Below are 15,347 nucleotides of genomic sequence, written 5' to 3'. Positions count from 1 at the left end.
AGCATACACAGAAAGTGAAAGTAGCTCAGTCGTGTCCGACTCTTTGCGACCCCGAGGACTATACAGTCCATGGAATTCTCCAGGCCAGAATACTGGAGTGGGTAGCCATTCCCTTCTCCAGGGGATCTTCCCAACTCAGGGATCGAACCCAGGTCTCCTGCATTGCAAGTGGACCCTTTACCAGCTAAGCCACAAGGGAAGCCCAGCATACACAGAACATTAAGTTAAACAACTTAAACCATTTGAATTAACCCAAGAATGGATAACTGATGCTGGAGCGTGAATAGATTGAGAGTAAGTACATTTACTTAGGAAAGTGAGAAGGAATGTATTTGTTATGTGGAATGGAGGCAACATTAGAGAAAGCCCTTGTAGACAGGGCAAGCTGAGGGGAATTAGTTCATCCTTCTTTGATCACCATCTGAATCTTCCGAAGCTGGCTACACAGAACTGAGGAGAATTTGCTGTTTACGGCTGAAAGCAGTCCTCTGCCCCAAGACTACCAAACGAATCCCTTTGCCACTGCGATGTTTTTAGGACATTCTACACATTTTAGCACTCTCTGAATGAAGCATTCACGTTGCCATTCAACATGTTTAGTTTAGGGTGCATTCTAAGTCAAATTATACAAGAAGCTATTTGTGGCATGCAGCAGCTGCAGAAAGAAGAGGCCCTTTGGCGGGGAGGGGAGTGTTGACATTAAACAATTTGAGTGAAGCTAGAAAGTTCAGAATATAGAGTTATCCTTGTTGATGGGCGGCTGTGATTGTATTGACAAGAGGTAGGGGGAGGCTCCTGAGCGAAGAAGTGAATTTTATCTTATTTCAACATGGAGTGTCCTACTAAAACCAGCTCCCCAGAGATGCTCAGGGGCTTAATTGATAATGAATATAATATATTGTCTGGAGTCTGTGGTTGGTTCCACTATTGCTGGGTGCAATTGGTACTTCTCCTCGGAACGCAGTTATAATAAAATAATTAAATTCAAGTCAAGGTGAAGGTGATTGTACATGAACATCAAGGCAAGTATTGAAAAGTACAGTTATTTTAGGACCACCCTCGATAGCCTAAATGTATACTTAATTAAATGCAATTTGCTAATTAGATTTGATTGTGGCAGCTTCATTTGAACTTGTTTTATCATAGAATGATATGTGTGGGCTGCCATTCATATGAGAGATAGGTGTTTCAGATGAAGTGATAAAAATGGATGGAGCTGAGCCTTCAGAGAATTGATGTGTAACTTGAGAGAGATTTGGGACAACTATTTGGATTGTAAGAACTTAACTGTTTTATTTTCTCCCCAAATAATTCTGGTTGAGGAAAACAGTGATTGCCCATGTGTTCATTACCAAATTCCTTTAATGACTTTATCTTTTTTCTTTAGTGAAAAAAGCATGCAATGCACTCTTACATGCACACACACTCTAAGCAGTAGACCAAATTATGAAATATCCCGACCTGTCTTTATATTTTCAGGCTTCATGTTTTTGGCTGCATATTAAAAATATTGTTAGGCACATAAGATTGTTGACCATAATCCTTTCTAATATTATTATATTTGCTAAGATATGAAAAATTTAATTTTTTTCTGCTTTCTATTTTGAACTGTCATGATGCTGATGCAAAGGAGCTAATAAATATCTTTTTTTTTTTTTTTCCCCACAAAACCAGTGGTCAGCTATTACCTAGTAGTAGCATTACTGCTTTGATTATCATTGATTTTTCTCAGATTCTTTGTGGGCCTAATATGTGGGCACAGCAGTCACCTCCCTTCCCTTCCAGCTGTCTGCAGTTTTATACTCTTTGAGCACCACTGAATGCCCACAAGCATGGAAACACTTCCACAGTGTCAGTTCAGAAGTCTACATCATGAAATCCTTGCTTTGGAAATAATAGATTATTAGAATCTAGAGACACTGGATATCTGTATCTCTACAATAATCAGTGTTTTTATTCTTGCCTCTTGCTGTCATTTGTTGTATTTAACTTTTGGGCTTCTCTGGTGGCTTAGATGGTGAAGAATCTGCCTGCAATGCAGGAGACCCAGGTTCAATCCCTGGGTTGGGAAGATCCCCTAGAGAAGGAAATGGCAACCCACTCCAGTATTCTTGCCTAGAGAATATTGACAGAGTAGCCTGGTGGGCTACAGTCCATGGGATCATAAAGAGTCAGACACAACTGAGCAGCTAACATATATTTAACATTTATCACTGAATTGAAAAAATCAGTGGCGATATATGAAGAATCGAGTTTATAGAAAGGTTTCATTCATGTCAGAAGTCTGTGACTGCCTGACTTCAGTAAACATTCTGTAGTCTCTAGACTAAGCCTGAATGTCTTTTTATGCCAGGCTGACTTTGCTCCTGATGGGATAGCTCTAGCATGATTATAAAATCATTGTAGCACTTATGGTTAATGGGGAGCTATGGTTTCTTCGAAGAATTCTGCTGCTGTTTATTCAGTGGTTTAGGGCAGTGTAATTTTTAAAAAAAATAAAACCTAACACGAATCAGATAAATATTATCCTTACTTGAATCAACTTTTACCATTACTGGAAAACCAGATACAGTTGGAGACATTTAACTAGAAGTATTGCTGTCAGTTCATCAGCAAACCAAAGCAGTCTGTCTTAATTTGTCTGATTATCATTTTGCATGTGAACCAGCTGGCCTCTTAACAAAAGTAGTTGATCACACCAGATTATTAATTGTAGCCTTCATCTTAACCATATGTGAAACAATATAAGAAATCACAGGAAGTAGAAGAAAAGCTAAACAGTTCATAGGATTGTCCCATTGCTTGCAAAATAATAAGCTCAAGTAATTCTTTTCTCTAACTCTTCATACTTATCTATGATTACTTGGGAAGAACATAGGCAGTGAAGAATCTGATTTTCCCTCATTCATTTAAAACTAAATGATGTATGGTTTTGTATTCACAGACAGTATGGCTTCAAATCGTCTTCTCTCCAAATGGAAAACACTCCTTTGGATTCCTTTGTTATAAAATTTTACCTTTTGGTTGTAAATTGATGTGGACTTCTTTTTTTCTTAGTCCCAGTTATTCACATGTCATGTAGCTTCTCCCTTACTGATTCAGAAATGCCTTCTCTAACATAGGAGTGCTTCCTTAATCTGGGCTTGGTTGCAGACACTAGGGAGTTTAGGAATATTCACAAATCTTCTTGGAGACATGAGATCAACTTCATTTAAATTGAGGCTTAGAAAGGGCATGGAAATTATGGAGTATGGTCTTTCTTTGGTGGAAGAAGATGAGAGCACTCTTGAGACATGACCTTAAAAGGGGGTGTTTTAAACCAGAGACCTTTTCCCCAAGCTTTTTTGTTGAGAGACAGCAGCAGAAATCCTTTCCTCTCAGTGTCTCAGTGAGTGGACAGCGTCCCCCTGTAGGTGGCAATCTTCTACTTGATTTTGACAGTTTTCCCCTGGTAGTCCTGACTAGGAAGTGTCCTTTGCTCTCAGTTTTTTTCTAGGTAGAAAATTTTTCTCAAATGTAGGTTCTTTGTTAGTTTTGTAACACTACCAATCAAGCAGGTCCTTAATATCATCCAGTTTTAAAAATACGAGAGAGCCCAAACTATAAAGCGCCTTAGCTAATCACCTGACTCTCTTATATTTCCAAGATCATCACATTATATGTTGGCTTTTCATTCTATAATGAGGTTTATTTTTTTCTTCGTTGAAGATTTAGAAGAAAGTTTGTGTTGATTTTTCTTTTCAAATTTAAAAATTTATTTCCCTGTAAATTATTTTTGTTATAAAAGGATTTAACTATGTTGAATTTTAATAGCCCAGAAAAATATATCTTTTTTTTTTATTAAACTTTTTATTTTGTGTAGGGCTATAGCCAGTTAGCACACTATGATAGTCTCAGGTGGATAGCAAAAGGACTGACCACACGTATACAGGTATCCATTCTTCCCCCAACTAGCATCCAAGCTGCCACATAACATTGAGCAAAGTTCCTGTGCTATACAGTAGGTCCTTGTCAGAAAATACATCTTAATTTCCAAGTGACTGAGAATTACTCTCTAAGATGTGCTAGCCCCTTTATATACATCCAGAAAATATGTTTCAAATGACTATATTGGGAAAGGTAAAGTGTTAACTTTACAGTTGAACTGGTTGTTATATCACTCTACTCATAATTTCCCTCCTGAAATGAGCTTTTATATATCTGATACAGGCTGAATAAAATGAATTTGATGAATCAGGACACTCAGGTGAATGGATTAGGACTAAAAAGCATGTGGCACATAATTGATCTAAGTATAAAGGCTTATAGTTCATGAAATTATTTGTTCTCTTTCTGCATGTCAGACATAGTTCACTTTGGAGGAAATTATCCTTCAAGTAAAATGACACAATTTTTGAAACAGGAAAGCTGTTAAGGAATGCTTCTAAAGGATGGTTAATGTTTGAATTATAATTTAAAAAATGAATTGTTGTTGTTTAGTCACTAAGTCATGTCCGACTCTTTTGTGATCCCGTGAACTATAGCCTGCCGGGCTCCTCTGTCCATGGGATTTCCCAGGCAAGAATACTGGAGTGGGTTGCCATTTCCTTCTCCAGAGGATCTTACCCACCCAGGGATCGAGCCCATGTCTCCTGTATTGGCAGGTGGATTCTTTACTTCTGAACCACCAGGGAAGCCCTAAGGAATGAATAGGAGCTTGCCAAGTGGATAAGTCAGGGATCTGGCATCCCCATGGAAGCATGGAGGGAGAAATGAGTGTAGATGGTCGGTACCCCACCCCATCAGCCCTCTGCAGTGCAGGCAGAAATATGGGGTGTATTAAAGTCTGGAGCGTGAGATGGAGAATCCACTCAGCTGCTGGGTAGCTCTGTGATCAGGTCATTTATTTTATAAAATAAATGGAGTGGATTGGATGTTCTCCAGGGCTCTTTTCAGCTATAACTTTCTAGTTGCCTGTGACATCTCCCTTTTCCAGTTTGCCCTTACTGTATCCCTACACATCTGTGTTTCCAGTCTCAGGACCCATTCCCTTCACAAAGCTCTCCCCTGTCTGCCCCACTTTGAGCCCATCATCTCAGGACGGCCTCTGGATTGTCTCATTCCCTGCATTAGAGAGATGCATCCTCCCGTCCCCTCAGGCAGGGTGGAACTTTGAATGCTCAGTCAGCAGGGCTCCCTTTGTGTTTCAGACTTTGGATGGGGGTTTCTTTTTTCTGTAGCAGTGCTTTCTGTCTGCCTTGCCTTTCATTTGTTCAACATTTGTCACATGAACATTGTGACATGCCTAAACTAGTCACAGTGATACCAGACGTCCCAAAATTGACTGAGCAGATGGTACCAGTGGTTTTAGATTAAATTATTAACTAGGATCCATAGCTGAAGCCTTTAGCTTCTACACGTGCAGAGAAAAGGGTATTTCCTAGCATGAGAATGAACTGGCAAAGTGGATGCCAGATCAAGTTCCTTCTAAAGAATTGATACATTGTCATCTCTCAAGGTTTCCCTTTCTACTCCCAGCCACTCCCCCAACCAGATATTGATGAGAAGACAGATTTCCATTTGTCTTGTTTTCAGCGTGCCATATGATTCATCATTAAAGATTAATTCAGAAGCAGAAGAAAGAAAAGACTATTGTACCAATGAGGTTCTAGGATATTGGTGATTTTCAATGCATTTTTGTGAAATAACATGATCCATGGGATAGTTAAATAACTCTTCATGAGCATCTGCCATCAGACACATATCAGTATTTTCATTCCAGGCCAACATCTCCACAATGTGTGTGTGTGTAACAGTATTCAGATGTTAAATGTGTAAGATTACACCCAGTGCATATTCAAATTTCCCTCTTTGTCTAAAAGGGTTTTCTTTATATCTGGTTTATCCAAAAACTAGCCTCCTATCCAGGATCATACATCTGGTTGTGATGTTCCTTCGAGCTTTTTAAATCTGGAACATTCTCTTTATTGTTCTTATTTAATTAATTTATTGCAGAGAGGCCAGACCAGGTAAACATTAAGCTTTTTAGTCTGAGTGACGTTTTCATTTTTTCCTCCAGCTCTAGCATTTCCTGTAAACTGGGAAAATGTAATTGGCCAACAATGTTTAACTCGAATTCACCGTGGGTGATGTTTATACTTGGTTTTTCATCACCTTGGGGCCCACGTAATACCGTTGTCCCAGGAGCGCCTGCTGGGTTAGGGAGATGGCAGGCTGATGTGTGTGTCGTACGGTTGCTCCAACAGACCTCATGTTTGGCCTCTCTTCTGTAATGGCATATAAAACTGGCAAGTAAATCAAAGAAGAAGTTGTGCATGTTTAAAATCTAGACCACAGAGATGAAGAGTAGTAACTTGTAAGAAAAATGCCTGATATGAAAAATAAGAGATCAGTTCTTTAGGAAACAACTGACCAACCCATCTTTCAGTTTTTAATCAATTAGATGCCGAATAGCAAGAGCCTATAGTCAGTTCAATTTGTTTTGAATAATATAAAGTATGTTTTTCTGTCTGTTGTATGAAATACTTAAGGCTATCTTTTAATATCATAAATTACAATTGTATTAACAAATGAATTTAACTGTACATTTTTTAAAAGTCCCTTAATTGTCAAATTTCATCTACCTGAAATTCAGCTTTATCTGGGCATTCTGTATTTTATTTGACAGCCCTGTTTTTGAATTTACTCTTATTTATATATTTACTGATTGTGTTCATTCATCTGTCTGTGTTATTAATTTGCTTTGCAGCTTCTAATGATTGTTATTTTCATAGACAAGAATTACAGACTGTATATAATTGCTCTCAATGTGAAAGTATTTATAAAAACATGAAACATAAATCTCACTTCCAGAAGTTGAAATATGGGAAGCTTTGTTCCTTAATAAATAGAGGCCAGGCCTAAGTTTTCTGTAAGTCTATTACTAAAGAATTATTATGAATGTTTATTAAGGAGATTATGTTACTAGTTTATTTTTATAAATTTCTCAAATCTCTTACTACTAAATGTGTACATTTTATCCTACAGGCCTGTGGGCTTATATTGGATACTCTTCTGCTATGATGATTTCCAATCCAATGAGTCTGAAAAGCAGAAGAATGAATGGGTGTGTCTGTGGATTTAAACACTGTATTTCAAGTATTTTAACCATGCATAAAGATAATCAGTACACTTAAATTAGTTAGCTACCGTCTTCTATTTCAGATGTTTGATTTAAAAAAGAGTGTACATCAACAGTCATTAAAAACACCATTTATAGATAAGGCTGGGCTAACATATTTTCTATTTCCAAGCGCTAAAATTCTTTTGAGGCATGCTTATATTATCATTTAGAATCTGGAGCTTTGACCAGAACTCCATTACATCTGAGTTTTATTTTCCTCCCCTCCCCTCCCCACTTAACAAGACCATGGTGATCTTTATTGATTATACAGTCCACTTTCAATTGATCCAGGACTCATTTGGTTTAATTCAAAATGTGTGTGTTACACTGGGAAGACCCAGAGGAATCGGGTAGAGAGGGAGGTGGGAGGGGGGATCGGGATGGGGAATACATGTAACTCCATGGCTGATTCATGTCAATGTATGACAAAACCCACTGAAATGTTGTGAAGTAATTAGCCTCCAACTAATAAAAAAAAAAAAAAAAAAACCAAAATATGTGTATATATTATGTGACATAATCGTGCCTTGTTTCTGCTTATAACTCCTGTGTTTATTATTTGAAAATGTTCCCTTTTACTAAATACTTTTAAACAAAGTTTGTGAAAGTTCTGGATTCAAAATAAACACTTTTAATGCCCTAGCTTCATTTAATGCACTGAAGAGGGCCCGAAGCTTTGTGTAAATGGGGAGAGGGGAGGACTCCCGGGGAACAGAGGCTTTATCTATGAGTCCCTAGACAGCTCTGCTCTTAAGCTTTTAGGTTTACACATGCAATCTTTGGTCCTTAATAAAAAGAATAAGGGTATAATTTAAGGTTTACTACAAGTTAAAGCATGAATGGTAACAGGGTCATTTATTAATAACTAAGGTCTAATTTTTAAAATTTTATACATTAAGTATATAATGGTTCCTGAAACATAACACATGCTGTTAACGATGGGCTGCTAAGACCAAGGGTGTTGTGGAAAAACAGCCCTCCGTGAGAACTGGTTCTGACCTCCTCACCGCTGGCATGATTTGCTGGACTGGGTCCCCGTGCCTTCTCTCGCTGCCTCCAGTCAGGCCCACTCGGGCGCACTCTTCACCTCCACCTGTGATGCCTTTACGACGTCACACTGGCCGTCCACCTTCCTCTTGTAAACTCCTTCAGAGACTCCCTAGCCCGCCCACTGAACTCCACCCCCTTATGACAAGCAAGGCCCTTCAGGGTCAGGCCCCACCTCTCTCTCCACCTCCTCTGGCACTCTTCTCCACGTTAATTTCCCCTAAACTTACACCGAGGCCTGTGCAGACCTCCTTGTGTCCCAGGACTGGGCTTTTCCAACAGGTCCCCTCTTCACCTCTGTTCCCTAAGAGTTGTTTGTCTTCTAAATGAGGTCATGAGGAGGCGTAGCCGGAAAGTGATTGCTACGGCTGATGTCAAACGGCATACTGCCTGTGTTTTCTTCTGGAAGTTTTATGGTTTCTTACATTCAGGTCTGTGATCCATTTCAAGTTGGTTTTTGCATGTGATGAGAGATAGTGGCCTCGTTTCATTCTTGTCATGTGGCTCTCTGGTTTTCCAAACACCATTAAATGCCCATCAGCAGATGACTGGATAAAGATCACACACACATAAGATGGAATACTACTCAGCCGTACAAAAAGATGAAATCTTACCATTGATGACAATATGGACAAACCTTGAGGGTATCACGCTATGAAAAATAAGTCAGATGGAGAAAAACAAATACCATATAATTTCAGTCATATGTGGAATCTAGATAAATAGACCAAATAAACACACAGATGCAGAGACCAGAGTAGTGATGACCAGAAGGGATGGGAGTGGGGGAGGGCAATATGGATAAAGAAGGTTGACTATATGGTGATAGAAACTAAACTTTTGGTGGTGAGTGGGCTGGAGTTTGGACAGAAGTTTAAATATAATATTGTACACGTAAAATGTATGTAATGCTTTGTAGCATTTAATTGCTTAATTACTCGGTTGTGTCCACCTCTTTGCAACCCTTTGGACTATAGCCTGCCAGGCTCCTCTGTCCATGGAATTCCCCAGGCAAGAATATAGGAGTGGGTTGCCATTTCCTTCTCCAGAGGATCTTCCCGACCCAGGGATTGAATTTATGCCTTCTGTGTCCCCTGCATTGCAGGTGGACTCTTTACCCGCTGAGCCATTGGGGAAACCCAGGAAATGGCTACCAGTAACTAAAAATATGTTTGAATTTGCTTGAATTCTTCACAACTGTGATGTTGTTTCCTGACCTAAAACTTCAGATCACAACATAGGGGCTAAAGCTAAATGCATTCACTTTCAAACACACAAAAAATAGTTTATAAAAAAATTAATTTAAAATAAATGAGCTGCGTGCCCTTTGTCATCTGTTCAGCTAAAAGCATTGTCTTTATCTCTCTCCCTGTACTTACTCATGATTTTATTATTTTTATCTGTTTGGGTGTGCCGTCCCCACTGGACTATGACCTTCCTAAGAAAGTCAGTGCCCATGTTGGATTCACATTTAACCCAGATGCCTAACATAAGGCAGCTAATAAATCCTCAATGTGAACTTGCTGACTGGTGGAACATAAGTGCACATTTACAATTAAAATGTTTAGAATATGTATTACTTCTAAAAATATTCCTCTGTCTCTTTGCTGCTCCTGGGAAGTAATAGGATAACTGTAGAAATGATCAGATGACTTCCTAGAAGAAAAAATTTAAATGTTGGTTAAAAGTAAGATTTCATTTCAGTGAAAGATTAAGCAGAATTGTTGGAATTTTAGAAGGATGGCAATTTTTATGTAATAATGGTGGTAAAGAATTTAAAAAATCTGGACCAGGATAATCTGCCAGGATTATTCAAGTGATATTAGAGTGTATTTTTCTTTGTCATATTGACAGCATTTTTAGAGTACAATGCCTTACTCTTAAATATTTTTATTTATGATCTCTAGGTATCTTTTGTATAAGATACATTAACTTGAATGCATAAGCTGAAGATTTTTAGTCTTAAATATTTTTATTAGTTATGGACTCAAATAAAGACTTTTGTGTAAGATATATTAACTTGAACATACTAACTTAAGATATCTTTAACCCAGGTCTCCCACACTGCAGGCAGATTCTTTACCATCTGAATTAACAGGGAAGCCCAGGAATACTGGAGTGGGTAGGCTATCCCTTCTTCAGGGGATCTTCTCGACCCAGGAATCGAACTGGGGTTTCCTGCGTTGCAGGTGGATTCTTTATCAGCTGAGCCACCAGGGAAGCCCCTTGCAAAACTGAGCATGTGCTAATTAGAGATGGATCAAGACACACAGAGTCTCATCTTAGCTCTGACAGCATTAGCATCTAGATCTCCGTTCTCTCATTTTAGGTGGTGTTTAAATGTCCCTGTCTGGTTCATTGAAAAATTACCTCTCATCCCTAATAGCTATCAAAAAGTTCTTGATAAGCAGCAGATTTAAGGAAACTGGCTTAAATTAGGCATTCAACTTGAGATAATGTGAGATTTGAGTAGAGGGTGGTTAAGATGGAGCTGGAGGGCAGATCAGTGAAAGACAGCAGATGGAGGTGAAGACTGAGGGGGCTGTTTAAAGGCAGTGGCTTCATCCAGAAGTCAGCCTCTCAGAGAATAAATATATTCAGCTTTCGGGCATGTGTTAGTCTTTGGCACATGATTCCACTCTGCAGTTGTGAGCAGCCTGAGAGCAGAGTATACAATAGATGAAGGCATTGGGCATAGCTGTGCCCTCACAACTTTACTGTCGGACATTGAAATCTGAGTCTTATAATTTCACGTCATGAGATATTATTTTTTAATTTTTTAAAACCATTTATAAAGGGGCCAGCTGGCTTTGACCCAAGAGCCATAATATGCTGACTCCTACCTCACACCAGCAAAATCATTAAGGTTTCAATGGCGAATAAGTAAATAGTGTGAAAGTGAAGTCACTCAGTCATGTCTAACTCTTTGCGACCCCATGGACTGTAGCCTACCAGGCTCCTCCATCCATGGGATTCTTCAGGCAAGAGTACTGGAGTGGGTTGCCATTTCCTTCTCCAGAGGATCTTCCTGACCCAGGGATCGAACTTGGGTCTCCCACATCGCAGGCAGACGCTTTACCCTCTGAGCCACCAATAGCATAGGGCAGAAATTTAACACCTGGTTCTTGGAAGCTTGTTAAGAGTTTGTCAGAATCCTGAGAAGGAGCAGTCAGATGTAGGAAAGGAAACAGTGGTCTGCAGTGTTGATGAAAAACAGCTCCACAACTGGATCACTAGTAGTATATGATTCAAAAGATAACTAGAAAGATGAGAGAGAAAAAGACCGTTTGTACTGGTTAGAAGTTCATGGTGACCATGGAGAATTTTTTTTAAATGATGGGCGATAGAATTTTAAACAGCAGGAAAGATAATGTGTGCATCAAAGCTGGAATTGATAGGTTTAGAGCAATCATTGGGGCTTCCCTGGTAGCTCAACTGGTAGAGAATTCACCTGAAATGCAGAAGACCCTGCTTTGATTCCTGGGTTGGGAAGATCCCCTGGAGAAGGGACAGGCTACCCACTCCAGTGTTCTTGGACTTTCCTGGTAGCTCAGACGGTCAAGAATCTGCCTGCAATGCGTGAGACCTGGGTTCATTGCCTGGGTTGGGAAGATCCCCACTTGCCTGGAGAAGCCCCATGGGCAGAGGAGACTGGTGGGCTGCAGTTCGTGGGGTCGCAAAGAGTCGGACACGACCGAGCGACTCTGCACAGCACAGCACACAGATAGTAAAGTAAGAGATGAGGAAACCACTGGGGAAGCCTTTATAATTCAAAAGCGCGTTCCAAACCCTTCCTAATATTTAACACAATAAATACCATAGTTTATGTGTTTCCTTCCAGAAGCTCTGGACTTAGGGAGTTAAGAGGCCGCGCAGAATAATGCCAAGAGGACGGTGTGCCCTGGGATGCGGGGGTGTGTGCTAAGTTGCCTCAGTCGAGTCTGACTCTTTGTAACCCTGTGGACTATGGCCTGCCAGGCTTTTCTGTCCGTGGGATTTTCCAGGCAAGAATACCAAAGTGGGTTGCTATTTCCTTCGCCAGGGGATCTTCCCGATCCAGGGATAGAACCTGTGTCTCCTATGTCTCCTGCATTGGCAGGTGGGTTCGTTGCCACGGGCACCACGTGAGATGCTGGAGTGAAGCCTGCTTTTTAACCCCCAGACTTGCCCCTGATCACTGCGTAACCAGTGGCATTATCTTTGCACGACTGTGGTCACTCGATATCCGGTTTTATTAATGAGAAAGGAGATTACTCCATGTGTTACTGTTACCAAAGTTCATTTCTTAGAGCACTTCTCTGACTAGTCCTGGTGGGTTAGAACTGTTTCACTACCCAATAAACTTACCTTCTCCCTCTTGAAAATGAGAGCCAGTTGGATTCACTGCACAGATTCTTGTTCTATTGCTGTTGCCTGCTTCAAGTTTTCACTCAAGTCTCACCTTTCCAATGAGCTCTACCCTGACTCTATTTAATACTACAACCTGGCCACCACCCTCCTCCTTTCAAGCCCCTTTTATCCTATGCAACTTTTCCTTTTGCCCATTCCACTTACTGTGTTCTAACATACCATATAATTGTGGTTTATGGTCAAGTAACATAAGCTCCAAGAGGGATCTCAAATGAATGGCACTTAGTACCTGTTCAGTATTTGTCTTTGAATGAGTGAATCAATGTTCCAATGCCACTGTTGCGTACGTGAAAGGCCATGTGCTGTTTCTAATTGGAAGTCCAGATGGGGATGTTCAACCTCAGAAATTCGTGGATAGGAGTGCTTCTGGTTAGAACCGACTACTGTTTGTTTTGAGTATAGTGAGCTAAGAGGCAGCTCTTGCTTATTAATGTGTTCTCCTTAAGGGGAACTTTGCACACTTTTCAAGCAATTATATAATTTAACTTACACTCGCAGTCTTTTCTCATTTGCCATCTGGTCATGTCATTACTTTTAAATAAAGCAGTGTATAGGGTGAAAGAACACAAGTTGGAAATCTGTGATAACATGTATGGTGGTAGGATAATATGTGTGTTTGGGTTTTGCTTGCTTCAATTTTGTTGTTTAAAAAATAAGATTGTGTGTGTGTTGGGGGGATGATTTGAGGAGGAATCATTCCAAAGTTTTTCCTAGAGGGAGCCCCTTATATAAATTTTATTCTTTGACTAAAAGCTTTTGTTATAAACTAAGTGTTTTGAATTAGAGGGTTATTACATTTTTCCATTCAGTTGTTAAGTCTGGCCCAAAGCTATGAAGTACGAGGCTGTCTAACGTGTTTCAAAAACTGTTATGCCATGAAGTGAAGAAGCTGTGAGGCGCATTCTTTTCCTTTGTCGCCTTTCATAATGTGTTTTTATTTGTATTCTTTTCCTTTTTGTTCCACTCTCTTTACCCCTAAGTGTATTTTTCTAGTGCCTGCTTGTACCACATTTCTGATTCTTCTCTGTTTATATTTACTGAGTTCTCTGTGGCCAATTGCACACGAGAAAAGAACTGTAGCTTAGTACAGTACATTCACGTTGAAGAGAAAAACTCAGATAATTTTTGTTAGAAATTATTCCTCTTCTCTCCCATTGGGGAGGTGTTTGGTGTGGAATTTTAAAAACCTGGAGCTTAGGCTAGGTTTTTAAATTTAAAATACAGATTTAAATGATTAGGCTACTTTATCATCTGTTTTCTCCTTTGGAGTGGGAAAAGTTAAGGGTTTGGGGGATGGGGGTGGTGAGAGAGTTGTGGCAGCTAGATGCAAACAAGATCACCCTTTGGAACGATGATGATGCTTTTCTCATCACTGGCAAGAAAAAAAAAAAAAAAAACTGGGTGAGAAGACTGGCTGTACTAATTTGCAACTAAAATACAACCAAGTCATCATTTACAGCTCCCTGGAGATTGTATTGTAAAGTTTTACTGCTTGCAAACCTTCCTTTGGTGTGGGAGGCAGAGCCTGGGGGCGTGGTTGGAGAAACAATAGTTTGGCTCTTTTTCCCCCCTAAACCAGTTCAAATGCCTGACTTAACTAGGGAGTCAAATAATCAACAGACTTGCTCTAAGACTTGTCGGCTCCAGTAAAAAGAGCTGGATGTTCTTAGTGGCCCAGTGAAGGTGGGGAACACCTTTGCTTCACCTTGACTTCCATAAAGGAAAATCTCTACTGACTGCTTTTCTGGACTCCAGAGAGGAGGCACTTCAGATCTGTTGGAGAGAAAACTGAATCGTTGAGCTCCAAGGCAGAAAGATAGATGTGGCTCTCATGCAAATAAGAACCGAGATTGGCTTTCTCTTTCTTTCTGTACACGTTGTCACTGGTGACTCTCGGCCTTAAAGATTAGGTTTCAGTGGGAGCTTTCAGGTTCAAGGACTGTTAATGGTTTGTAACTGCCTGACAATAAGTTCAACCTCAAAGTTACATCAGCCCAGGCAGATGTCTGAGGATTCAAGACCAGAGGAAAAAAGTTAGAATCTGGAGCAGAAGGATGCTGATTGCCACCTGCTTGCTGGATTGAGCTTTTAATGGGATTCAAATTTCTAAATCCTATGTAGATGTCCTGGAAATGGTGGTCTTCATTAATACAAAGATCAAGTCTTTGATTAAACTTTTTAAGAAGAAAAGTAAGTAGTTTCTTTTCTCTGCACTATATGTGAGTATGTGTGTGTGTTTTATGTATGACTTTCCTTTCGAGTGATGGAATTAAGAGCGTAGAACAGCATAATTGGTGTTTGTTAAACTCCTTTCTATACCAAGTTCAAATACCTCAGACTTTTGTAACTCTAGGGCAGAATTTTGTGATTTTTTTTTTTTAAAGCATGACTGACTTGTTTATGGTTGGGATTTTAGGTGAATTCACTTCTGTTGGGCTTCTCAAAAAAAAAAATAATAATCCTTTGAAGAAGGGGGAAAAAAGTCCTTGTATTTACTTTATGTCTGCCTTGATATACAGTGTATGGTGTTTTGATTCTTTGGCTAAATATGAGGGCCCCTGTGTGATGCATTACATATTTTTGGTGAGCACGATCCTCTGAAAGTCTCCTACACTCTGTTAGGCATTTAAGAGCTTAAGGACAGCTTCTGTCTACAGACTGATCAGTCATTGTAAAGTACACAACTTTTGTGGTGTGGCTTCATTATGTACTTACAGTTGGTTTCAAT

General features: G+C 39.7%; 1 protein-coding gene across 3 annotated transcripts in view; it reads left to right on the top strand.

The window, feature by feature from the left end:
- NHSL1 (NHS like 1) overlaps nucleotides 1-15,347 on the top strand; it is a 140,896-nt gene that overhangs the window by 58,091 nt on the left and 67,458 nt on the right. Inside the window, exon 1 of one of the 3 annotated variants that reach the window (XM_061130358.1) lies at nucleotides 14,162-14,809. The exons of the other annotated variants lie outside the window; for them this stretch is intronic. Within the exon in view, the coding sequence (XP_060986341.1) occupies nucleotides 14,752-14,809 (58 nt within the window). The 5' untranslated portion in view covers nucleotides 14,162-14,751. Of the gene's footprint in view, nucleotides 1-14,161; nucleotides 14,810-15,347 lie in introns of those variants that run through there. 3 annotated transcript variants of the gene reach the window in all.

The sequence above is a fragment of the Dama dama genome, chromosome 26 (assembly GCF_033118175.1).
Source record: "Dama dama isolate Ldn47 chromosome 26, ASM3311817v1, whole genome shotgun sequence".
NCBI classification, from domain to species: domain Eukaryota; kingdom Metazoa; phylum Chordata; class Mammalia; order Artiodactyla; family Cervidae; genus Dama; species Dama dama.
Note: the sequence above shows the minus strand (reverse complement) of the source record. Positions and strands in the feature narration are given on the sequence as shown.